The sequence below is a fragment of the Myxine glutinosa genome, chromosome 7, assembly GCF_964187855.1.
Source record: "Myxine glutinosa chromosome 7, kmMyxGlut1.1, whole genome shotgun sequence".
NCBI lineage: Eukaryota > Metazoa > Chordata > Myxini > Myxiniformes > Myxinidae > Myxine > Myxine glutinosa.
Genome location: NC_136267.1, coordinates 58,616,969 through 58,643,681, shown reverse-complemented (window position 1 = coordinate 58,643,681; position 26,713 = coordinate 58,616,969). Strand labels below are relative to the sequence as shown.

Sequence of the window (26,713 nt, the reverse complement as noted above, 5' to 3'; positions counted from 1 at the left end):
AATGTAGTTCGCGGAAGTGCGTTCGACGTGTTGCTGAGGCCGGCTCCACTTCCTCCCCCGAGACGTGTAACCTGTATCCGCTACATAAGTAGCCTTAGTTATTTCGTTTACACGGATAATTTTGTATCACTAAACATCTGAAGAAAGAAAGGCCGAAGTCGACGATTTTCCATTCAAAGTAGGAAAAAAATTTTTTAGACCTTGCGAGGGTGGCAAAGATGGCGGCGTTGTGGACCGTGGTCTCCTTGGGCAGATGGCTTCCTGCAATTGGCGTAAGTTTATATCACGTTTGTTTGAGATATTATGGAGGCACGTTCCAAGGGACACCTGATAGCAGGTAATAAAAGGTGCTCGAGAGTGGTGATACTGATAGGCGGACTATCGGACGGAAGCTCGTGCTCCGACAAGGTCGTAAATGCTTGCTGTTTCACGAATGCGGAATGGAAAACGTAGTGCACTGAACTGTGTCACTATGCAGTCTTAAATATTTAAAATATACTTTGCGTTCACAGGGATATGTTGCAAATGCATATTTGATTTTTATACGATCGGTCAGGACCATTCCCTTTATTCTTGAGCCGGGTTACGATTTCTCTCACACGGTACAGTGACGTCAGACGTCAAATACTGTACATCGCCCAGTGACTCCGCCCACAAATCAGTGACATTGATTCGGCGCGTGGTTTTGATTGTTTACATTTACAGAATGTCATTTATGTGTATATTTTTCTATATCATATCGATACATTAAGGCGTCCACATTCATTTTTATTCGTTGAGGAATTTTGTGATTGTTCACGATTGAGTAAGTTGACATTTTAATGAAATTGGTCATTTACTTTAAACTTGATTGCTACTGAAGTGCCCGAGAGTTTAACACTATCTCGTCTACCTTTAGGCACTGTGTGTTACGTGTTACGCACGCAACCTGGTGCGGATGTTGTGGGTAGGGGTAGGGGTCGGGGCGTGTCACGTGACGTGTTTAAAGAGAAAAAAACAATTAAAATCCCACAATACAAACCACATGCATCCAATAGTTATGGTGAAACGGCAGGAAACTGGTTTCACATGTTCGAAACAAAAAGTACCACCAACTGGAATATCTGTCCTGTAAGGGGGGGCGGGACTCCAGGCCTGGATGTTCGACCACTGAGTGGTCTTCATCCAAGCCTATGCAGGCCAGGCCATCTGCTCCAAGTGTTCAGTCACCAAGGGAGGGATGGGGTTAGGGACAGAAGTGGAGGGAGTTGGGGACAGAAGTGGAGGGAGTTGGGGATAGGAGTGGAGGGAGTTGGGGATAGGAGTGGAGGGAGTTGGGGATAGGAGTGGAGGGAGTTGGGGATAGGAGTGGAGGGAGTTGGGGATAGGAGTGGAGGGAGTTGGGGATAGGAGTGGAGGGAGTTGGGGATAGGAGGGGAGGGAGTTGGGGATAGGAGGGGAGGGAGTTGGGGATAGGAGGGGAGGGAGTTGGGGATAGGAGTGGAGGGAGTTGGGGATAGGAGTGGAGGGAGTTGGGGATAGGAGTGGAGGGAGTTGGGGATAGGAGTGGAGGGAGTTGGGGATAGGAGGGGAGGGAGTTGGGGATAGGAGGGGAGGGAGTTGGGGATAGGAGGGGAGGGAGTTGGGGATAGGAGGGGAGGGAGTTGGGGATAGGAGGGGAGGGAGTTGGGGATAGGATGGGAGGGAGTTGGGGATAGGAGGGGAGGGAGTTGGGGATAGGAGGGGAGGGAGTTGGGGATAGGAGGGGAGGGAGTTGGGGATAGGAGGGGAGGGAGTTGGGGATAGGAGGGGAGGGAGTTGGGGATAGGAGGGGAGGGAAGGGGTTGGGGATAGGAGGGGAGGGAGTTGGGGATAGGAGGGGAGGGAGTTGGGGATAGGAGTGGAGGGAGTTGGGGATAGGAGTGGAGGGAGTTGGGGATAGGAGTGGAGGGAGTTGGGGATAGGAGGGGAGGGAGTTGGGGATAGGAGGGGAGGGAGTTGGGGATAGGAGGGGAGGGAAGGGGTTGGGGATAGGAGGGGAGGTGGTTGGGGATAGGAGGGGAGGGGAGGGAGTTGGGGATAGGAGGGGAGGGAGTTGGGGATAGGAGGGGAGGGAGTTGGGGATGGGAGGGGAGGGAGTTGGGGAGGGGAGGGGAGGGAGTTGGGGATGGGAGGGGAGGGAGTTGGGGAGGGGAGGGGAGGGAGTTGGGGAGGGGAGGGAAGGGGTTGGGGATAGGAGGGAAGGGGTTGGGGTTAGGAGGGGATGGAGTTGGGGATAGGAGGGGAGGGAGTTGGGGATAGGAGGGGAGGGAGTTGGGGATAGGAGGGGACGGAGTTGGGGATTGGAGGGGAGGGAGTTGGGGATAGGAGGGGAGGGAGTTGGGGATAGGAGGGGAGGGAGTTGGGGATAGGAGGGGAGGGAAGGGGTTGGAGTTGGGAGGTGAGGGAGTTGGGGTTACAAGAGGAGGGGAGGTCAAGTGATATGCCTGCAATATGTGGATGGTGACACTGGTCGTAGTTTTCAATCCTTTCGATAACAACAACCGTTTCCACTATTACAGCTTCATGGGCTCGTCCGTCCTGTAAGTAACAGCTGCGCTCTCAACTTACACTTGAGTGCTGGTGGTGAAAAGAAATCTCAGGCTAAAGTTTCTGACTCGGTGAGTGGGTTCTTGTTTCCATGTCAGCTTTGTAATTGCTTACATAGACTGGGGATTTGAGGGTGTCTCGTGCTTGTATTGTTCTGCAGCTTTCTAAACACTACCCTGTGGTAGACCATGAGTTTGATGCGGTGGTGGTTGGCGCCGGCGGTGCGGGTCTTCGTGCGACCTTTGGCCTCGCAAAAGCCGGGTTCAACACCGCCTGTGTCACCAAGCTTTTTCCCACGCGTTCGCATACCGTCGCCGCCCAGGTGACAACACAGAAGATGTCCTATGGTTGACAAACATTGAATTGACGACGTGATGAAATACGTTGCTCCCTTAATTATTTTTTTTAATGCTGGCCCTATTCTCCGACTTAACCAAAGGTGGACGGACAGAGGTTGTTTTCGCACCTGTTTGTTACTTGTGAAAATCGAAGATTTGTCAAGTATATTAGTTGGCCGTGTGCATTATTTTTTGTCAATATGTCAATCAGTCAATCACCTACAGGTCACAATTTTCAACCGATCTTCCCACAACTTCACCAAGTGGTGGAATTTGTCATTAGAAAGAAACATTATTTTTGTGGTCAAAAGGTCAACATAGGCCAAAGGTCAACGATTTTGTCAAATTTATATAACCCTCAATTTTCATCCGATTTTGACTTGACATTTGAACAGGGTTTTCATGTAGGCTCATTGAATACAACCACCACCTATTTTTGAGGTCAACATAGGATAAAAGGTCAGCATCGGCCAAAGGTCAAAAACTTAGGTGCCATTTCTAAAATCCTCAATTTTCATCTGATTGACTTGAAATTTGAATAGGATTTGCATATCACGTCACTTAATTCAACCACCAATTATTTTTTTTTAGGTCAATATAGACCAAAAGGTCAACATAGGCTAAAGGTCAACAACTTGTTTTAGGGATTTTGCAAGTATCGTGCTATGCAACACATATATCTTGTTTGTTTGTCTGTGTGAGCAGAATATCTCAGTTGTGGATGGATTTGGACGAAACGTTGTGGAAGGACAGGTTGGGTGTGTGACAAGGACGAAATGATGAGGTTTTGGTGAAGATCCAAATCCGCATAAGAAAATTTTAAAAGTCATTCTTCACCATTGAGCGATAGGGCCAAACACGATATATAGCACGATATCTCAAAAAGTTGTAGACGGATTTGGATGAAACCTGGTGAACTTGGCGCTAGCGTGATGAGGACTAAGTAATTTGATTTTGGTGAATATCCAGATCGGGGCTATGAGTGGGATACAAAACATAAACAGTTTTAGGCTGGCGGAAGTATGCGCTCCACCAAGTGCCTTTTTTGTTTAATATGAAACGAGTGATTTTGTAAATTAGATTTAAACCAAAAATCGAGTTTTGCTATCAACAAACCAATGTAAATTACCTTGTAAAACTCATCTTTGTGCTCAGCACATTGGTCTGTTCAAAAGCGGATGCAGGTTCGTGACTTGTGGCCAATTTTCCATACAAATCGAACACCTGGCGGATGTTTGATTATGGGTTCTAGACCCCCAGCTAGGCTACGACTCTCACCACAGAAATGAGGAAATGGAAATTTTGATGCAAAGTTTGCTGGAGATGTGATATGCATATAAATGATGGAATTTGCTTGTCAAGCCGTTTAGAATGATGGTCGAGGACAGTAGGAAGCGCCAAGGTAGCACAGCACATTCGATTTGAACCCAGGGTCGTGGCAGCATGTAGCACGTCACACCAGGTCAAGGTGCTTTCTGGTACATGGTTGTTTCTTGTTAATATTGCTGTTAGTTCACATTTGATGGAATGTTTAGAACCTTTGAAAACTAAATGCTTCTTGAAAATTAGGACAAGTATCATTTATTTTGAAAGAGTTGTTCATTACCTTTCATAGCAGTGGGCACATTTCTCGGTTTACCTTGAGTGTCATGAGTGATGGTTTGTTCCTCTTGACCGTGTTCAGGGTGGGATCAACGCAGCACTGGGCAATATGGAGGAGGATGACTGGCATTGGCATTTCTACGACACGGTGAAGGGTTCCGATTGGCTGGGGGATCAGGATGCCATCCACTACATGACTGAGCAGGCTCCACAAGCCGTCATTGAGGTGTGTTATCTGCACATGTGAATGTCAAAAACATTATATTTTATTATTTTTATCCCCACGCTTTTTGAAAAAAACAGGGGGTATTGTAAACAGCTCCGTTTGTCTGTCTGTCTGTTTGTTCGGTAGAAATTCACTAAACTTTGGTAGTTACGATCACCACATAGCAAGGTGCAAGAGCAGTGCCATTTTTGGCCCCGCCCACTGCGACGGGGTCAAAAGGTCAGATACCGAAAAATTCAATTACTGGCACATTTTTAGCTCACCTGGAACGAAGTTCAGGGGAGCTTATGTGATGGCGCATTGTCCGTCCGTCCGTCCATCCGTCCATAAACACTTGAAACTTCTTCTCCGAAATCACTGATGGGATTGTGACCAAACCTGGCATAAATGACATTTGTTGTGTTGTGACTAAAGTTTGTTCATTGCATTAAAAAAAAATCGGGGTCTAGGAGGTCTACCGGGGGTCAAAGTGGATCCAGGTTTGATCCCCCAAAATAGGAATTTGCTTTTTCCTCTGAAACTACACACACTATTTTGATGAAACTTGATCACAACCTTCATCATCCGTGATGTACCGAAATTTGTTCACGGCACGAAGAAAATCGAAGTCTAATGTGGGTTTTTGGGGGTCAAAGTCGGTCCAGGTTTGACCCCCCAAAATAGGTATTTGCTTTATTCTCAGAAACTACACACACGATTTCGATGAAACTTCACCACAACCTTAATCACCCATGATGTATCAATGGTTGTTCATGGCATTATTAAAATTTGGGTCTTAGGAGGTATATGGGGTTGGGGGAGGGGTGGTTGCCCCCCAAAATAGGTATTTTTTTGTTTGTTTGTTTAAAGTCTTATGATTATGTTCGTATGATTCTACATGCTGCCCTGTCTTCTAGCAACCATTGAAATTGGTTTAAAATACCTTTAGTCGGTAAGTATACTGTTTATTCTACCAGGTGCGCCCCAGGGGTATTGCCCCTTTGTTTTTGATTTGACCCCCAGTTAATTCCCCAATGGGTGTGGACTTAGGGTTGCAGGGGTTAAAATGGGGGTAGGGGGTGGGGGAGAGGGAGGGTTTTTAAACGAAAAAATTTGATATTGGATCAATTGTGGTGGAACTTTTTGCCATTTTTCAACTTTGCTTTAGGTGGGGATTTGCAATGGCATGCCAACGCCCTGGACGTTAATTATTACGAACATTGACAGCAGAGAACATCTATCTTGCCCGTCTACAAGCTTTCCAACAAACTTTGTTCAACAATCCTTTTTTTTTTTCTTTTTTTTTTTGTACCATAGCTGGAGAACTATGGTATGCCATTTAGCCGCACAGATGACGGCAGGATCTACCAGCGGGCCTTTGGTGGACAGAGCCTCAAGTTTGGCAAGGGTGGGCAGGCTCATCGGTGCTGTTGTGTGGCTGATCGGACGGGCCATTCCTTGCTGCATACTCTGTACGGGCAGGTGTGCTGCTCACTACGTCCTTCCTCTTCATCTTGTTTCTCTCACCTCTCATTCCATTTTCACTACTTGCCATAATTTCCCTTGAAATAGTATTGCACAAAAAGTTGTTATTTATTTCTTTTAAACGAGTATTAAATTGGAGGTTTGGCAGGATAGCCGAGAGGTACACACACTAATCTCTCTGCTATCTAACCTGGGTTTGAATCCCGACCCAGCTATAAACTGTCATCCCGGTGTTTCACAGGGGCAAGGTGATTCATCAATGTGTGTGTCGTGTCGTCCCTCGGATGGACGTTAAACTGGGCGTCCCGTCTGCGGACATTATTTGGTAGATGTTAAAGATCCCAAGGTGTCCTTTGTGTAGATTTGCTGACCTATCGCTGGCACCAGGAAAAAAATTCCAAATTCCTGCCCTAATTACTGCTGGAAAGGCCATAGCAAATCACGCAGTTTAGCTATTGTTAAGAAACTGCTTCGTCAGCACTGTAACAGAGTATGGTACATCAGATCAGCTTGAATTTAGCATTAATGCATGCATGTCCTTGGTTAAATTTGTAATGGATGTTCTCGTCATTCATCCAGGTCAAGCCCAGTTTGAAGAACTGTCAATAGGCATTTGTGTTTTAACCTGTCGTGTCGTGTGCCCAGTCCTTGCGCTACGACGCAACATATTTTGTGGAGTACTTTGCGTTGGATCTGCTTATGGAAGGAGGCGAGTGCTGTGGAGTTGTAGCCTTGTGTTTGGAAGATGGTTCTGTACACCGCATCCGAGCCAAAAACACCGTCTTGGCCACGGGGTGAGCTCTAACCGCATGTGGACATTTGATTATACTCAATTATAATGATTATACACATTACAGTGCTCACCCATCAATCAAGAAATGTTGTCTATTATCATGTTGATGTCATTTTGTTTGCACATCACATATATACTAGTGTTACGGATTCGGCCCTAATTAATGTTGGTATTATTATTATTGTTAGTTCTCAGTAAGGGTTATTGTGGTGAAAAGGTTTAAAAGCACTCATGACAAAAATGATGCCGGAAATCGGATAGGGCACCGGACGAGGGGGAGCGAGGAGGAAGAGCGCGTGAGGCAGAGGTGAAACGAGGCGTTTTGTAACAGCTCCGCACCCAGCGTGGTCAAGCGTCCATGGAGAAGGAACTTTGAGGCCTGGAAAGGAATCTCGTGCGATCGTTTATCGCTGGTGTCGTGGAAAAGCCTGCGAAGCCAGGTACAGGTGGGAGATTCCGGAGAATCTTCGCCTTGAGGTTGCGGCCCGAGGAAGAACCGACCGCCATTTCGGGGACCTCACACGTCGTTCGCGGACCCTTGGTTAGCCGCGTCCGCGGGTCCCGCCCTCCGGTGGTTTGCCGAGGATGTGTGCGCGCGACAGCGGCCTTTGAAGAATATGGTGCGGTTCGTGACTGCCCGGTGTATGTGCACGTTTGGATAGCGTCTTTGGGATTCCTCTTTCCACCGCCAATTGGGGTTGGCTGGGACCACGTGACGGTCCCCGCCTTACCTACATCTCCTTACCTGCCTCATCGCCATCGCCTCTTCGCCGGGAGCACCATTGTGGTCTAGAGACATTGAGAAGGACTCTGTTTCAGTCCCTGGGGGTGCCGTGAGTTTGAGCTAGGTTACCTTCTTAAGATTGGATTGTAGGGTTGATTGCCCCCATTGTTGTATGGTTCTTTTTTGTGTGCTTTTAATATATTGTTTGTTCATCACCCTTGGTGTGGTTTCATTATTGATTAATTTCAACCAAGGATAACATCTTTCTTCCGGGGACCCTCTCGGGGTTTGGAGGTTTACCGAGACCAGGGGATAGGGGAGGACCCCGTAACACTAGCCACAAAAAGAAACTGTGCACACAAAAAATGAAATTATATATTAGAAACACCTGTGTATACAAATACAGATTTAAACACGGCAATTAGTGAAGTGAATTAAACAGGTATGCAGCGCCACGTTTCGTGACGTCAATGGTTTCGGTATGGGCACGTGCAACACGTTTTTGCATGTGCATCGTGAGAAACTGTGTAGAGCACATGAATGTCACAAACTGCTTTAACTTTGGTAAGGTTAATTGTTTGATTTTCAATCGTTCAAAAAATTAAGTGGCTAATGAAACGCACGTCATGCCACGGCTCACAACTGCACAGCGTCATGAGGCTATTGGGATGATCCGTGGGGGAATGTCTCACCGTCAAGTGGCTGTGCATTTCCATTGTCACCGAAACACCATTTCTGCATTGGTGAGACGTTACCAGAACACTAATGACGGTGCCGATGGCCTACGTTCAGGACGTCCACGTGTGACGACGCCAAGACAGGACAGATGGATATGGGTGACTCATCTTCGCAACAGGTTCCAGACTGCAGTGACAACTGCCCAGACCATTCCAGGTCGATCTGCGTTATCGATGCTCACGGTGGGCATACCCGTTGTTGACTTTGTCACTGTCGCTTGACCCCTGCTCTGAACTTGGACTCGTTATGTCATTGTGATGGACATTACAAATGCAGTTCTACCGTCTTGTTATGGTCTCATAATCCACCTATTAAAGTTTACATGGAAATGTTACATTGTTGTTATATTTTCCAATTCAGACAGAGTTTTAACAATGCACAGTTTCTTTTTGTGGCTTGTATAATATGCAGCCATCAACTTTCCATTAATGCTTCAATGCTCTTCTCTTCTCACTCCTCAAAATGCCAGTGGTTACGGACGCACCTACTTCAGCTGCACGTCTGCTCACACGTGCACTGGAGATGGCACGGCCATGGCCGCACGTGCTGGACTACCCTGCCAGGACATGGAGTTTGTACAGTTCCACCCCACGGGTTTGTGCCTACTTGGCTGCTTATCATCTGTAATTGTGTTTATTATTGTAGAAACAGCCTGCCGGTGTGTTTGTATAAATTTCCTTTTCTTGCACCACCCCTTGGTTAATCAAAGTTCTACCTCGCAGTTAAAAGGAGTGTGATGTGTGCGTGCATGCCGTTGGTTACCTCAACAGTGCCTAAAGAAAGTCTACACCCCCTTTCAAAATTTTCATCTTTTGTTGCCTTGTAGCCTGGAATTTAATTTCATTAAATCGGACTTTTTCCACCTTCATTTACACATTGCAACCCACAACTTCCAAGTGAAAAACAAATTCTACAAATTTTCAGAAAATTTAAAATCCCAAACTAGAATATCCTGGTTGTACAAGTGTCCACCCCCCTTATAATAGCAATTGTAAATTATCTCAGGTGTCACCTATCACCTTTAAAATCACACCAAGTTAATTGGCCTCCTGAAACGATCCCAGTGGCTATGAAAAATTAAATCAGGAAATCAGATCACAAAATCAGAAATGGTATTCAGGGAAATCTCCACTCATGGCTTGCGGATTTCCTCTCTGGTCGTAGGCAACGTGTGGCCCTGAATGGATTTCTCTCATCTTCCCTTTCTGTTCTGGCTGGAGTTCCCCAAGGCAGTGTTCTGGGCCCTGTGCTTTTTCTGGCTGGCCTCCAAAGCCAGTCGCCGACTGGGCATCCTCCGTCGTGCGAAGTCCTTCCTTGGCACACCTGAGCTCCTCACCACATACAAGGCTTTCATCTGCAGCTCAATGGAATACTGTTCCCCCCTCTGGGCTGGTGCTCCTGCCTCACACCTTGCTCGGCTTCATGCTGTTGAGGCCAAAGCTTTCAGAATCATTGGAATCTCCTGCGATGTAGTCAACTCCGAGGGCCTTTCACTCACCGCAGGCAGGTTGGTGGTCTTTCTGTCTTCTACCGACTCCTCTCCGGCCTTGCTCCCCCAGCTCTCTCTGTGCTCTGTCCCACCAATATTCCTTCAGGTCGCACAAGATCTGCCTGCAACCCTCTTATGGTTAAACTGCCAAAGTCTAGGCTCTCTGCTCACCTTCACTCTTTCATTCCCCTTTTCTCCCGCCTCTGGAACAAACTCCCCCACTCCCTTCAATCCCACTCCTCCCTTCAGGTCTTTAAAACAGCTGTTCACCACCATCTCTTATCTTCCCCCATCGAAAACCTTGATCTTTTCTACCCCCGGTAATTCACCCCAGAGTCCTTGCAGTGTTCATATGTTTTATTCCTCTCCCACCTCCCCCCAAGTCCTCCCGATGTCCCTGCTCTCAAATGTTGTGTTTGTGTCCTTCCCCCTCTCTCCCCATCTTGTCTGCCGCTCCCCTTGTTTTTTGTGTTTTGTGTGTCGGTTCGTCTTTTTGTGTGATTAATGTTAGCTCTTTCACGAGCCTCGATCTTGTATACAAAAAAACAAAACAAACAAACAAACAAACAAAAAAAAAAAACACACAACACAACACAACATCAGATATCGAATTTGAGTCTTGATAAAACCGTGAGTGTTGGAAAGCGTGGGCCTAACAAAAAAAAAGAGGGATCAGGGCTATATGGTTCAAACAAAATGGTGGAGATTTGAGTTTAAGTCCCTCCCAGAACGGATGTAGCCCCTCCCTCATGGGAGAAGCCCCACCCATTAACGGACAGACGCTGGACAAACAGACTGGGGGAGAGTATTATGGTGCTTTTCCATTGCACAGAACGGTACGGCACTACAGTACGATACAGTAATCCCTGTGTCGTTTTTCCATCGCACAACAGATCCATGAAAATAGATGGAGTTATCTGAAGTGACGAAAAAAAAAAAACGCCACCGCTGTGGTGACGTCATTTCTCATGCGACACTAAACTGTAAACAGCTCCGCAACTATGGAGGAACTTGAAGCTGTGTTTTACTTCTTCGTCGGGTTTTGGTTTCACCTGAACATGAGTTTTTTTTAGTGAAATGCAAAAGAGAGAGGAAGTGTTTGAGAAGAAGCTGAAAGATGCCAGAAAGAGGAGACAGCTAAAAAGAGAAAACTTTTACAGACAATTATGAAGACCGACAACGAAGATTTGGGCCTTGTTCGTCCGCGCAAATGAAGAATGAATATAGCGTGATGGTTCTGTGACGAACGCGATTGACCAATCAACGGTCTGCAGTATTGCTAGCTCCATCCACAGGTCCAGGTTTGGCTCGCTTGGTACCTATCCATAGCAGGAACCAAATTTAGCATGGGTACTTAGGTACGGTATGGTTCGCTTGGCAATGGAAAAACGAAAAAACGGATTTTGGTTGCAGTACGGTACCGCAGTGGAAAAGCTCCATTAGAGTGATATATGGTGCTCATTTTGTGAGAAAGTTCTAAAGATGGTCTTCATTCTCCCTTGCCCTCACTGTATAGGAATATTTGGTGCAGGTTGCCTCATCACAGAGGGCTGCCGTGGGGAGGGTGGAATCCTTGTGAACGGAGAAGGTGAACGGTTCATGGAGCGGTATGCACCAGTTGCTAAGGATCTCGCTTCGCGTGATGTCGTGTCTCGGGCCATGACCATTGAAATCCGTGAGGGCAGGTTCGTATAACCGCACAGGGCAAGTGATGACGGACTATTCTCCTCTTTAAAAAAAAATTTTTTTTTTTTTGCTGCTCATTTTATTTTTCCTTTCTCGTTTTTATCTGTTTGCACCTTTCTCCTTGCCCTTGCCTCTTTGTACCATGTTTTCCCAGGGGATAGCAAATTGAGGGTCAGTATTAATTTTGCTGCCTCAATTATTTGGAAATTTTAAGATGTTTCATGCACAATTATAGGAGCATTGACCTGATGATGTTTACGACCAGGGGGTGCGGTCTCGACAAGGACCACGTCTTCCTGCAGCTCCACCACTTGCCACCTCAGCAGTTGGCTTCCCGTCTGCCAGGCATCTCGGAAACTGCCATGATTTTTGCCGGCGTTGACGTCACGAAGGAGCCAATCCCTGTTCTACCAACTGTCCACTACAACATGGGTGGGGTGCCCACCAACTACAAGGGGCAGGTGTGTGTTAGCTCTTCGTTGTCTCGTTAAAATTACCAGCTTGGGATTATTTAATTATTTGTTTTTTTATGGATTGATTCCAACTACATGTTATGAAGCCCAGATAATCATAATGTGGAATATATGCTGTGCGGTAAATGGGCAAGATTGTTTTTGGGATAAATTATGGATTACCAGAACACCTTTCCTTGCTCTGTTTTGTTTTCCATCATGTTATTTAACAGCAGGAGCTGTTTGGTAGGTATTGACATACGTCGATGGGAAGGATGAAGTTGTGTCTGGGTTGTTTGCTTGTGGCGAGGCTGCCAGCGCCTCTGTGCATGGATCGAATCGGCTTGGAGCCAACTCGCTGCTGGATCTTGTGGTGTTCGGTCGTGCCTGCGCCCACACTATTGCAGAGAACCACAAGCCAGGTGCAGTATGTCACTTTTCAATGTTCTCTATGTGGTTTATGTTGTAAAATGCATGAGAGACTCAGATCCAAAGTATCAGAACACAGTGACCTTCATTGAGGAGTCTTTACGAATGAAATACCCTTTTAGTCTGTTATTTTCAGGTTTGATGAGGAACGGTGCTGATCTTGTGCCATGCTCTTCGGAACAGGTGAAGCGCTAAGGCCACTACGGAAGAATGCCGGTGAGTCATCCGTGGCGAACGTGGATTGGGTACGGCATGCAAATGGCAAATCCAAAACGTCAGATGTGCGTCTTTCCATGCAGAAGGTATGCTAAGGTGCTGAGACCTTGTGGTCATGATAGAATGCTGTTGTGTTTCATTTTTATTTTGTGTATAGAGAGTCGAGGCTTGTATAAGAGCTGGGACGCAGTGCAGATCAGCAAACAGCAGAAAGAGTTGGAGGAAATGGCAACATTACGGCTGAGGGAGAAAATAGACGGAGATGTTGACAAATAAGGAATGTGGGTAACGATGAGGGTTAAGGGAGAACACTTGGAGTGGACAAGATGGATATGGAAGCAAAATTGTGGGTGGGCAGGAAGGGTGGTTTAACATGGTTGAAGACCTGGAGGGAACAATGAGATTTAAGAGAGTGTGAAAGTTGATTCCACAGGTGGGAAAAAAGAGGAACAAATGAGTGGAAGTGACCAGTGGTTTTGGATTTTGGGAGTTTCACTAGAATGAAGCTGTTGGTGGATCGTGTGCACGCAGCAGATAGCTAGCGAGGACAGAGGGTGCAAGACCAGGAAGGAGAAGCAAAAACAGAGACCACCGACCCGTCTGCGATGGCGAAATAAGAAGTGATAGGCCCATAGACTCAGTTCTTATGGGAGATTCCAATCATCTTGAAGACCTTGGCTTCCACTGCGTCAAGCTGAGCAAGGTGTAAGGCAGGGGAGGGGAGGGCAGTACTCAATCAAGCTGCGGATGAAGGCCTTATAGGTGGATAGGGCTTCAGGTGTGCCAAGGAGGGATTTTGTACGACGCAAGATCCCCAGTGGGCGGCTGGCTTTGGAGACCAAGTTTGAAATGTGGTTTGCCCAAGAAAGATAATTTCTGATAGTGAGACCCAGGAGTTTGAGTGACTGAACTTCTTCGAGAGTGTTGCTGAGAAAGTAGATAGGTGCGTGCATGTGTGTGCGTTTTCTTAGGATTAAAAGACATATTCCAAGGGTTTGACCAGTTTGTGGTCTGACGGTCTTAACTTTTGTCAATGTCTGAAGAGAAGTCTGTTTTTTCGTTCAGCTCAGCTGTTGGTGTTTCCCTACTCTCTCCTGTTTATTATGTCCTGCTGCATCCTGGTCCGTTCAGGTTCTAGCTCTTCCACGAACCTCGACTCTGTATACGGAAGAAAGAGAAGAGAAAAAAAAAAGTTGCTGCCTATCTATCTGAAGGATGAGGAAAGTCATGGCAGAGGGTGGAGTTATTAGCAAAGAGGTGGAGTTTTCAGAGAGATTCATTGATGAAGATTAGGAATAGATGGGGCCTAGAACACTGCCTTGGGACACTCCAGCCTTGACATGGAGAGGAGATAAAGATTCCGTTGAGAGCCACACGTTGGCTACGAGATGAGGATGTCAGTAACCCAAGAGTGGAGTTGGCCTTGGATTCCATAGGTAGAGAGTTTGGAAATCAAGTTGGAATGCCAGACTGTAATGAAAGCTTGAGATAGGTCCAGAGAGACGGCACTGATGTCCTGTTTGATATTTAGGGCCTCCATCCATTGGGTGAGTAGAAGTAGCGTGTCCAAGGTAGAGTGACCTGGTCTGAATCTGAATTGATGATCTGAGATGAGGTCATTGTAAAAAAAAAACAACAAAAAAAACCAATGATTTTACATCAACTGCGATGATCAATTCCATGATTTTGCTGATGATTGAAGTAAGTTGCTAGGTCTGTAGTTAAGGGGATTCATTTTTGCACCTGTTTTATGTAATGCTGTGATGTTGGTGATTTCCAAGAAGATGGAAGATGTCCTTGCACAAATTATAGGGTGAAAAGGGCAGAGAGAGGAGGTGTGGAGCAGCAGAGCAGGTTTTTTAGGATGTGAGCTGATGCCATCCGGTCCAGTTTCAGAGTCAGTGTTTAGGGTCTATAGAACCTTTCTCCACCTTCTTGCTGGAAAAAAAAGAATCCAGGAGCAGTTGGGTACGACAGGGAAGGGAGGCCGACATAGAGCGAGGGTTTAGGGACAAATTTTGGAGGCAAACACAGTTGAGGCATGCAGCCTCATAACGGGCAGAGTCGGCTGTGGTGCCATGTGAAGTGAAGTGAAGTGAAGTGAGGGAATGGATGGAGCGGGAGCGTACACCAGTGACAGACTTAACAAGGTGCCACCAGGTTTTGTAGGAGGGAGACGAGTTTGAAAGTTCAATCTTGAGGTGGGATAGATGTTGTTTCTGGCTCTTCTGAGTATGGATTATTGGTGCTTCATTTGCTTTATAATTTGCTCTTATAAAGTCAGAAGCCTGGTGTTGGCTTAGCGGTTAGGGTGCCGGCTTGGGATCCGAGGATCCTGGGTTCGAATCCCGATCGATCGCTGAATTAACGCCAGGGGGGGGTTGACTCAGCCTGTCGTCCTTCCGAGGTCGGCAAATTGAGTACCAGCTTTCTGGGATGAATGATCACGGTGTGTACCCCGATTTAGAATAGGTACACCGTATCCCTGCGCATCGTAAGCGCGTGACCAAGGGTTGGCGTCAGGAAGGGCATCCGGCCATAAAAACATTGCCTCAAACAGGGAACCATGATTGTCATGGGGCCTGCAAGGCTAACCCCCGCACAGTGGGGAAAATGGCCTTAAAACGATCATTCATATTTATTCATTCAAAGTGACTGGCAAGAGTACTCGACATTACCCGGTGATTTTCTAATCCTGTTGGTATATTGAAGAAATCAATTTATTTATTTATTTTCTATTTTTTTGTGGGTGCCTAAAACACTCGCCGACACTCACTGATGAAGTTTGAAGAAGATCCGTTCGGCTCTTTCAAGAAAAATGGCAACACCCAGACAAACGGCTCTCTAATAGTAGAGATGTTGAAGTTTTTAAACCATATTTTGAAGCTGCTTTCAGCATTTTCTATCCTGCTCTTTGAACGTCTGAGATTCCATGAAATATTATTTTGTATGAGGTTTTGATATTCAATCGTTGGAGGTATACCTCTGTTTGGCTTTCCCATCTGAGCGCTTATCTCGTGATGTTGGGATCCAAAGTTTGAATCCCATTTATTGTGTTGCCTTGTCCACAATCTTTTGATGTGCATGCTCTTTCACAACACGTGTACCTAGACCATGCAGAGCCATGCAGCAGTCTTTCGTACGGGCAAAGTGCTGCTCGAGGGCTGCCATGAGATCTCCAACATCTACAAGCGGCTTAAAGACCTCCAGACATTCGATCGAGGTAATGACTGTGAGTGGGTGTTTTTGTAGCATCTGTGTAAGCCATGATGCCATAGTTTGGCTCAGAATATTAGGCTATTCCTGCTAATTGTCTGCTTGTAGGTTTGTTGGGGGTATTATATTTTTATGCTAGTGGTGATTCTGCATACAGTGTGAAATTTCTCTCTCACCGCAAGCAGGTTGGTGGTCTTTCTGTCTTCTACTGACTCCTCTCCGGCATTGCAGCCCCTGTTCTGTATGTGCTTTGTCTCCCCCAATATATCTGGTCTGCTAGCACAAGTTCTGCCAGCAACCCCTTTCTGGTGAAACTTCCAAAATAAAGACTCTCTTCTCACCTTCACTCTTACATTCCTATTTTTTCTGGCTTCTGGAACAAACTCCCACACTCTCTTCAGTCCCACTTTTCCCTCCAGGTCTTCAGAACAGCTATTCAGCACCATCTCTTATCTTCCCCTATCCAAAACCTTGATCTTTTCTACCCCGTTAATCCACCCCAAATACACCTTCAAATTCCCTGTTTTCTTTCCTGAAAGTCCTGTAGTATCGATCTTGGTTATCCCATGTACCCTGCCCCAGCCCTTTCCCTTTTCCACAGATCTCCAGATATCCCTGTTCCCTGCTGCTGTTCTTCCCTCTCTCACTCCCTCTTGTCTCCCGTTCCCTTTATGATATGTTAGATGTGTAAGCTCATATATGAGCCTTGACCAAGTATAAAAAAACAATTTGCTAATGTTGCATTCCTGGCCCCTTTTTCTCGCAGTGGTGTACAACTGATTCTTTTCAGCGTAACCATAACATAACCTTAAAGGTGCATATCTGGATTTGCATTTTCTTTCGGTAGTTAAATACAGGACATTTTTGTTTAATTCTCTTGGTGAGAAGGTTGCAGTAAAAATTTAAGTTGTTTAATCCCAAAAAAAGTTTGCTACAGACCAAATTCCAAGTGCGGTTCAGTTTTGAGAAACTACATCGTTTATGGAAGGAGGGGAGATAAAGAGCAGAAAGTGTGAAATGTGTTATTTTACTTTTTGTGTAAAAGCATAAGAACGGCAAATAATTCTTCGAAAATCGGTGAAAAATAAAGAAAATCAGCTTCTAGCGTTTAATTGGTGAACCAATTCAGTGACCCAATATGCAAATTCTTGAAATTTCAGGTCAATAAGATGAAAATTGACAATTTTCTGTGACGCTGACCTTTGAGTTTTTGACCAAATTATTAATTTGCCTTCTCTGTATTATCATGATGAAGCTTTGAAAATTTGATGACAATAACCCGAGTGTCACGGCCTGGACAGACACACAGACACACAGACACATACACACAGAAGTGATGACAAAAAGCAGGAGACGGGCTAACAATACAATCCAGAAAACATACTTCTCCCCAAGAAGCAAAATCAAAGCCATAAACCAACCAGCAGTACCAGTGTTCAATACAGTTGTGGAATAGTAAGCTGGCCACAAGCGGATGTTAAAAAAAAGAAGATAGGGGCAATACCCCTGGTGCTCAGCTGGTAGAATAAGCAGTATACTGCATGACTAAAGGTATTTTAAACCAATTGCAATGGTTGCTAGATGACAGTGCAGCATGTAGAATCATAATAACATAAGCATAAAACTTTAAACAAACAAAGAAAAAAATACCTATTTTGGGCCTCCCCTCACCCCCCACCCCGTATACGTCCTCATACCCCAATTTTGCCTTGAACAAACATTGGTACATCACGGGTGATGAAGGTTGTGATGAAGTTTCATCAAAATTGTGTGTGTAGTTTCTGAGAAGAACGCAAATACTTATTTTGGGGGGCAACCCCCAAGTAGACGCCCAAAGGGGCAGATTTTTTAAAATGCCGTGAACAAACATTGGTACAGCATGGGTGGTGAAGTTTTATCGAAATTGCGTGTGTAGTTTCGGAGGAAAAAGCTATTTCCTATTTTGGGAGGTCAAACCTGGATCCACTTGGAGCCCGGTAAAAACCTCCTTGGATCCTAATTTTCTTTTTTATGCCGTGAACAAACTTTAGTCATAACACAACAAATATCATTTGTGCCAAGTTTGGTCACAATCCCTTCAGCGGTTTTGGAGAATAAGTTACAAGTGTTTACGGACTGACGACACGCCATAATTTCGTTCCAGGTGAGCTAACTAGATATCAAAACAAGGAAACTCCTCACTACCCACAAAATGTTCTACAAAAATCGGTGCATCCTGAGAATGCACCTGCCAAGGAAAGAAGGAGGTGGCGACCTGAAGGAACTCAATCAAGTGCACAGAGCGACGACTGTAGAATTAACAGACTACCGAATACAATTTGTGCACAAGCATGAACACAATAAACCAGAAAAGGTATCTCTGACTCACCTTGCAAAAAATTTCCAAAAACAGGTGCAAATAAAAGATGTCACGCACCAAACCGAAACAGCAACAAATACATTCCCAACGACTGCAAAAAGGCCAAAATAAAAATACAAGACAAAATATTAACACACACACACACACACACACATGTATATATATATATATATATATATATATATATATATATATATATATATATATATATATATATATATATACACACACACACATACACACACACACACACACACAACGTGAAAAAGTAAGTACACCCCATGTGAAGTTTTGACTTTTTCAACATATTTCAACATACAGCTATTTGATCTTCATTTCAACAATATTGAAAGATAAAGGTGATATAACATAACAAATATCATGAAGCATTTACATTTTGTAGTCCATTGTATAATTTAAATAAACATAAATGCAAATTTTGCATGTGGAAAAAGTAAGTACACCCCTACATTTATCACTACTTCAAATACCTAAAATTAGAATCAGGTGCACCAGCTCAGGTGCAAATGATGAGAACATCGTTAGAGAGGATCTTGGAGGAACCTGTCCTATTTAAACCTCTTTAGACATTTAGTTTGGTTTGCTCTTTGTTGTTGAAGTGTGTGGCGTCACCATGCCTAGATCAAAAGAGCTCTCTGAGGCCTTCAGAAAGAAGGTTATAGATGCCTACGAGTCTGGGAAGGGATTTGAAAAGATCTCCAAACAATTTGAAATCAATCATTCGATTGTCCGGAAGATCATCTACAAGTGGAGAAGATTCCAAACAACTGCCAACTTGTTCAGGCCAGGCCGCCCCAGTACCATTAGAAAGAGGCTGCACAAATTTGATCTACATGGGAGGTGTGCCAGGAGGAAACCTTTGCTGTCCAGAAAGAACATCAGGGCAAGACTAAAGTTTGCCAGTGAACACCTCGGCAAAGACGAGCACTTCTGGAAGAATGTGCTCTGGACAGATGAGTTAAAGGTAGAGCTATTTGGCCACAGTACCAGAAGACATGTTTGGCGAAAACCAAAGACAGCATTTGACCACAAGAACCTGATACCAACTGCAAAGCATGTTGGTGGAAATATTATGGTTTGGGGCAGCTTTGCTGCATCAGGGCCTGGGCAGCTCACCATCATAGAATCCACTATGAATTCTTCATTGTACCAGAGGGTGCTTGAGGATAATGTGAGGCCATCTGTCGGAAAGTTGAAGCTCAACCGAAGGTGGACCTTGCAACATGACAATGACCCTAAACATACCAGTAAATCCACCAAGGAATGGCTGAAAAGAAAGAAATGGAGGGTTCTGGAATGGCCAAGTCAAAGCCCGGATCTAAATCCCATCGAGATGTTGTGGGGGGGATTTGAAATGAGCTGTGCATGCAAGAAACCCCTCAAACATCGCACAGCAGAAAGAATTCTGCATGGAGGAGTGGGCAAAAATTTCTCCCAGTCGATGTCAGAGACTGGTAGACTGTTATAAGAAACACCTACTTGAGGTTGTTTCTGCCAAAGGGGCAATACCACCTATTAGAGCCAAGGGTGTACTTACTTTTTCCACATGTGAAATTTGCATTTATGTTTATTTAAATTATACAATGGACTACAAAATGTAAATGTTTCATGATATTTGTTATATTATATTGTAGCGACCCATGGGTCCCCCAAAGCTCGAGACCAGCAACAGAATCTCCTGGCCCAAGCCGGTGACGTAACCGGCGGCCAAACCGCGGCGCCGAGGTTATAATCCTTTGCACCTGTCGGTCACATGACCACCAAAGCGTGCCTCGCCTGAGAGGTGTGGCTTTGGTTCTGATGTATGCTTTTTGGTTTGGATATATATATGCGAACCTGATAAACGGGCTTTCAGAGTTCCCGAGATGATTATACAATAAACATCTTCTCGGACGAGTTTGTGTCTTGTCCGTCACTTCGTCCGTCTCAAGCAGGAGCGCTGCTCCTTCACTGGTGACCCCGAGTTTACGACACGCGATGGACACGGCAGTGTCCCTCAAACTGCCCACTTTCTGGGAAGCACATGCCGCCGTCTGGTTCGCTCAGGCGGACTCCCAGTTTGCCCTGCGTGGCATTACGGAGGACACCACGAAATACCATTACGTGGTCGCCGCGCTCGGCTCCGTGACCGCCGCCCGCTGCCTGAGCCTCCTCCAGAGCCCGCCCGCTGACGGCAAGTACGACGCCATCAAGGCACTTCTTCTGGGCGCTTTCGCCCTCCCCGGCTGAACGCGCACGACGCCTGCTTGACCTTCCTGAGCTCGGCGATACGCGCACGTCCGAACGTATGGACTACATGCTCGCGTTGCTCGGCGAGCATCCCTCGGATTTCCTTTTCCAAGAGCTTTTTCTCCGCCAGCTCCCGGCCCAGGTCCGGGTCGCCCTGGCAAGCACGACCATCACGAACCCCCGCGACCTCGCCAGGGAGGCCGACAAGATCGATTCGGCAAGCCAGCTCGTCGGAGCGGCGAGCCAGCTCATCGGGGTGGCTGCCGGGGGTACCACCTTCCTGATTCGGGGGTACCACCAGGTGCCCGTCCGCCCGGCCGACATCCCGAAGACGGCCGTTATTACACCTTTCGGCCTCTTCGAATTCCTCCGGATGCCGTTCGGCCTCAAACGCGGCACAGGCGTTCCAGCGCCTGATGGACGGCGTGCTGCGCGACTTGCCGTTCCTCTTTACCTACCTGGACGACATCCTCGTCGCCAGCACGTCCAGAGCCGAGCACCTCCTCCACCTCTGGACGCTGTTCGGCCGCCTCAGCGAGCACGGCTTGATCGTAAACCCGGCCAAATGTCACTTTGGTGCGGCGACGATCGACATTTTGGGCCACCACATCACCCGGAACGGCGCCGTACCGCTACCGGCCAAAGTCGAGGCCATCGCCGCTTTCCCGCGCCCCCGCTCCGTCAAGGTGCTGCAGGAGTTCCTCGGGATGGTGAACTTTTACCACCGCTACGTGCCCCGGGCTGCGCAACTCATGCGGCCCTTGTACACCGCCCTCTGCGGCCAGCCGGCGAAGCGCGACGTCGTCTGGTCCACGGACATGGACGCTGCTTTCACCGGCGCGAAACGGGCCCTCGCCAACGCCATGCTGCTGGCCCACCCGGTACCCCATGCTCCCATCGCCCTCACCACGGACGCCTCCGACTACGCCGTGGGCATGGTTCATGAGCAATGGGTAAACGGGGCCTGGCAGCCGCTCGCGTTCTTCAGCCGGCAACTCCTGCCCAACGAGTTGAAGTACAGCACTTTCGACCGCGAGCTCCTCGGGCTGTACCTGGCCGTCCGCCATTTTCGCCACCTCCTGGAGGGCCGCCCGTTCACGGCCTTTGTCGAACACAAGCCATTGATTTTCGCCATGGCCAAGGTCACGGAGCCGTGGTCGGCCCGCCAGCAGCGCCACCTCTCCGCCGTGTCGGAATACACCACGGACATCCGGCACGTCGCCGGAAAGGACAACGTCGTGGCCGACTGCCTTTCTCGAGCCGGCGCCAACGCCGTCCACCTCGGCGTCGATTTCGCCCTGATGGCGACGGACCAGGCCACCGACGGCACGGTGCAGGCGCTCCGGGTGGCGGACACGGGCCTCCGCTTGGCTGACGTCCCCTTCGCGGACACGGTCCTGCTTTGTGACGTCTGCCTAGGCCGACCTCCCCCCGTTGTGCCGGTCACCTGGCGGCGTCGCATTTTTGCTTCGCTCCACGGCCTCACACCCGGGCCGGAAGGCGTCCCAGAGGCTGGTGTCGGCACGTTTCGTCTGGCACGGGTTGCGACGGAACATCCGCGACTGGGCCAACGCCTGCACACCCTGCCAGCGGGCCAAGGTCCACCGTCACACCCAGGCTCCGCTGGCTCCTTTCACCGTGCCCGAGCGACGTTTCGGCCACGTCCACGTGGACCTGGTGGGTCCCCTGCCCCCATCGCAGGGGTTCACCCACCTGCTTACCATGGTGGACAGGACCACCAGGTGGCCGGAGGCCGTGCCCCTCGCCTCCACTACCACCGCCGACGTGGCCCAGGCGTTCATCGCCACCTGGGTCGCGCGTTTTGGCGCACCGGCGGACATCTCGTCGGACCGCGGCCCACAGTTCACGTCCGAACTGTGGGGCGCACCCGCACGTTGGGCGTTACCCTGCACCGCACCACGGCCTACCACCCCCAGGCCAACGGGTTGTGCGAGCGGTTCCACCGCTCCATGAAGGCCGCACTCATGGCCGGCCTCCAGGACGACGGCTGGGCCGACCGGCTCCCGTGGGTCCTTTTGGGCCTCTGCACGGCTCCAAAGGAGGACCTCCAGGCGTCCACCGCCGAGCTGGTGTACGGCCAGGCCCTCCGCGTCCCGGGCGAGTTCGTGCCCGACGCCACCAGCCCCTGGTCCGCCGTGCGCCAGCGCATGGACTTCCAGGAGGCCGCCCAACGTTTCGCCCCGGTGCCCACGTCCCGCCACGGCGACCCCCAATCCTACGTCCCCCCAGCACTCCGCACGGCGGAGTACGTCTTTGTGCGCCACGACGCGCACCGGGGGCCGCTCCGGCCACCATACGACGGACCCTTCCGGGTCCTACGACGGGACAACAAGTCCTTCGTCGTCAGCATCGGCAGCCTGGCGGACCGGATTTCGGTGGACCGCCTCAAGCCGGCCCACATGGACGTCGGCCAGCCGCCACGGCTGGCTCTCCCACTGCGGCGTGGCCGCCCCCCGTCCACTGCACCCCCCGCCACCACACCGGACCCACTCCCCCCCCCCCCCCCCCCCGCGACTAGCCAGGGGTCGTTTTGGTCGGGTCATCCGGACCCCCCTCATGTTGACCTTCCTGGACCAAGTCGATTCTGGGGGGGCGTGTGTAGCGACGCATGGGTCCCCCAAAACTTGAGACCATCAACAGAATCTCCTGGCCCAAGCCGGTGACGTAACCGGCGGCCAAATCGCGGCGCCGAGGTTATAATCCTTTGCACCTGTCGGTCACATGACCACCAAAGCGTGCCTCGCCTGAGAGGCGTGGCTTTGGTTCTGATGTATGCTTTTTGGTTTGGATATATATATGCGAACCCGATAAACGGGCTTTCAGAGTTCCCTAGATGATTATACAATAAACATCTTCTCGGACGAGTTTGTGTCTTGTCCGTCACTTCGTCCGTCTCAAGCAGGAGCGCTGCTCCTTCAATATCACCTTTATCTATCAATATTGTTGAAATGAAGATCAAATAGCTGCATGTTGAAATATTTTGAAAAAGTCAAAACTTTACATGGGGTGTACTTACTTTTTCACGTGACTGTATATATAGTGACACCTGGGAGAAAGACAAAAGAGCAGGGAAATATAAAAAAAGAGTTGGACAGATTGGGGATAGACAAAGGATGACTGGAAAGGCTAAGAAGAGGTCAGCTCAACTGAGATGGAGAACAAATTATAACAAACGCCTAAGACCAACGGATTTAAGAAAATTGCAGGACAATCAATCAATCGGACAAGTGTAGATTCTGCGACATCAAAACAGCACAAGTCAGGATGGGAAAAAAAAAAAAAAAAAAAAAAAAACGTCAGAGCAACTGTTGTGCCGAAAGGCACAACAAGGAATGTAGAAAAATCTACTGGCACATCTGCAGAAATTTCAATATCCCAGTTCAACAAAACTCATGGAAACGTGAACCAAAAGCAATCATTGAAAACAAGGACATGATGCTCACGTTTGATCTGATGATCCCATCCAGCGTGAACATACAATAAAAATAATGGGGACCAGATGTAGTTCTCAGATACAAAAAGGAAAAGAAGAGTGCTAATTGAGATTTCAGTACCCAGTCATTTTGGTCTAAATAACACAGAAATCAAGAAAATGACCAAATACCTAGCATGAAGTGAAAAGATCCTGGAAGCTGAAGTATGCTGAAATTGTACCAGTGATAATTACACTGGTCAACAAAATTTTTAAAGTTTTATGGTTCTAGTATATTTTGAGGTGATTCTAACCAACATGAACCTGTTGATTTCGATTATGATATCCAATTTTCACGAGCACATCCAGTTTTTGAGAACCAGTATACCATAGGAATATCAGCCACAGCCAAAATTCGTCTTGTACTCACTAATCAGGACTTTGTAACGAGACTATCTGAGCTGGAAAGCGTTGCTTGGGATAGCTTTGTGGCTCTTGCTAACAATTACCTTGGAAATTTTCGAGCACCAAATTATGAAGAGCTTGTGGACGAGATGTTGAAGAGTTACCAGGCGCTCGGTGCTCGAATGTCACTCAACATTTCTTCCATTCTCATCTGGACTTCTTTCCACAAAATCTTGGCGATGTCAGTGATGAACATGGAGGAAGGTTTCACCAGGAAATTGCCATCATGGAGACTCGATATCAAGGCCGATTCAATCCAAACATGATGGGCGACAACTGTTGGACTTTACAGCGTGAAAGTGATTGCTCCTACAAACGCAAAAATAAAGTTTAGAAGCACTTTTAATGTGATGTAAATAAAAACTTAAAGTTCATATTCTTTTTTGTGATATTTTATAAAGTTCATATTATTTTTGGAGATTTACATTTTTTTGTGATGTAAATAAAAACTGAAAGTTCATATTATTTTTTGTGATATTTTATAAAGTTCATATTATTTTTGGAGATTTACATTTTTTTGTGATGTAAATAAAAACTTTAAGTTCATATTATTTTTTGCGACAATAAATAGACTTATTGAGACTTGATCAAGAAATTTGCATGCTCAAGATTTTTTCCACACTTATGATGTACTACGTCAAGGTTACATGATAACGACATTTTAAGGTCAGATTCGGATTCGTGGGCACCAAATTAGTTAGAAACAGTTGAAAATAAGTCAGAACCAATTTGGCTGTTAACCAGTGTAATTGTAGCAACGGGAATGATAAATAAGAACCTCATAAAGAACCTACAAATCATCCCTGGGAACACTACCACAAATGAACTACAGTTGGAGGCTGTATGGGGCTCAGTGACTATCTTGAAAAGAGCTCTCGTAGCAGACACAGCAGCAGCAACTTGAGAGCAACACAACTTCACAACCTAGCCCATGGATCGCGATCCTTCACCAAAGCAGGGGTGGATACTTCGAGTCCTCGGAGGACTCCATTCCACCTCCTGAAATCCGACACCGACACACACACACACACACACACACACACCTTCAGACAAGCATAGCCACTGAATTTAGGGGAAGTGATGTCACTTCCTCGAGCACTATGTGTACCTGTGATGCCATCTTTTCTCTTTGTGCGGGGTTAACAAAGGAGGGATTCTCTCCTTTACATGGATGCCAACGTATGGTGGTTTGTCTGTGCTCTATCCTTTTCAATGCTGAGTGTCCAGCAAGGAAGCAGCATGTACCGTGTTTGAAAAAGGCTTTGGTATGACTCGGACTGGGTTTGAACTGCCGACCTCCCAGACCTTGAGCTGATCCTCAAACCATTATGGCAGTAATTTATGATAATTTCCAAATTTCATGGCAGATGTATATGAGGTTACTGTTGAACACCCGAATACAATAAAATAAAAATCCTTTTTCGCATATGAAAACAGCAATATTGTAAGCATTGTACATCTGATACATGGCCCATGGTCTGATATGCAGGAATTGTGTGGAACACTGACTTGGTGGAAACCCTGGAGCTCCAAAACCTGATAATTTGTGCCCTTCAAACTATCTATGGTGCTGAGGCAAGGAAGGAAAGCAGGGGAGCACATGCCAGAGAAGATTTCAAGGTAAGTCTGGTATTGCACTGGCGTTTATAGGCAGCAAGCCATGATTTCCTTAATTATGGTGAGAATGAGCATTTGGCAACACCATAGAAAAATTGCTTTAATTTGCACGCATTTCCTCCAGCACCGTGAAGACGAGTTTGATTACAGTAAACCATTGGAGGGACAGCAGAAGAAGCCTTTTCATGAACATTGGCGCAAGCACACCCTTGCCCTTGTGGATGAAGACACCGGAAAGGTAGGTGCAGAAATACCAAGGCATGAATACAGTACAATTTTGGCAATTTGGGGTAGTTGTAAAATTGCTGACGTTGTTCTCGCAGGTAACACTTGATTATCGTCCTGTCATTGACGCTTCTCTGAACGAGCAGGATTGTGCGTCCGTCCCTCCCGCGATCCGATCCTACTGATGCAATCCGGTCCTACTGATGCATTGGTGTTTTCGCATGTTAATTTGAAAGAGAAAAATGGTTGTATTTATGGAACACTAATGGTGCAATGTGAGAGGACTTGTACATTTTTTTTGGGGGGGTTTTGGGTTTGGAAGTTTGAAACTGACATATCAATGGTTATTTCTTTTTCTTTTCTTTTTTTTTCCACACAATCTGTATGTTGACGGTGTGCAATGGAAAAGGGCCCAGCTATTAA

At 47.1% G+C, this 26,713-nt stretch overlaps 1 protein-coding gene across 1 annotated transcript; it reads left to right on the top strand.

Moving 5' to 3' along the window:
- On the top strand, positions 1–26,713 carry SDHA (succinate dehydrogenase complex flavoprotein subunit A). The gene is made up of 15 exons (XM_068122427.2): positions 1–272; positions 2,541–2,639; positions 2,729–2,890; positions 4,591–4,734; positions 6,031–6,195; positions 6,844–6,992; positions 8,923–9,047; positions 11,459–11,627; positions 11,894–12,089; positions 12,331–12,502; positions 12,693–12,811; positions 15,837–15,948; positions 25,938–26,068; positions 26,190–26,303; positions 26,389–26,713. The coding sequence occupies exons 1-15, from the start codon at positions 219–221 to the stop codon at positions 26,473–26,475; spliced, it is 1,998 nt and encodes a 665-aa protein (XP_067978528.2). The 5' UTR covers positions 1–218; the 3' UTR covers positions 26,476–26,713.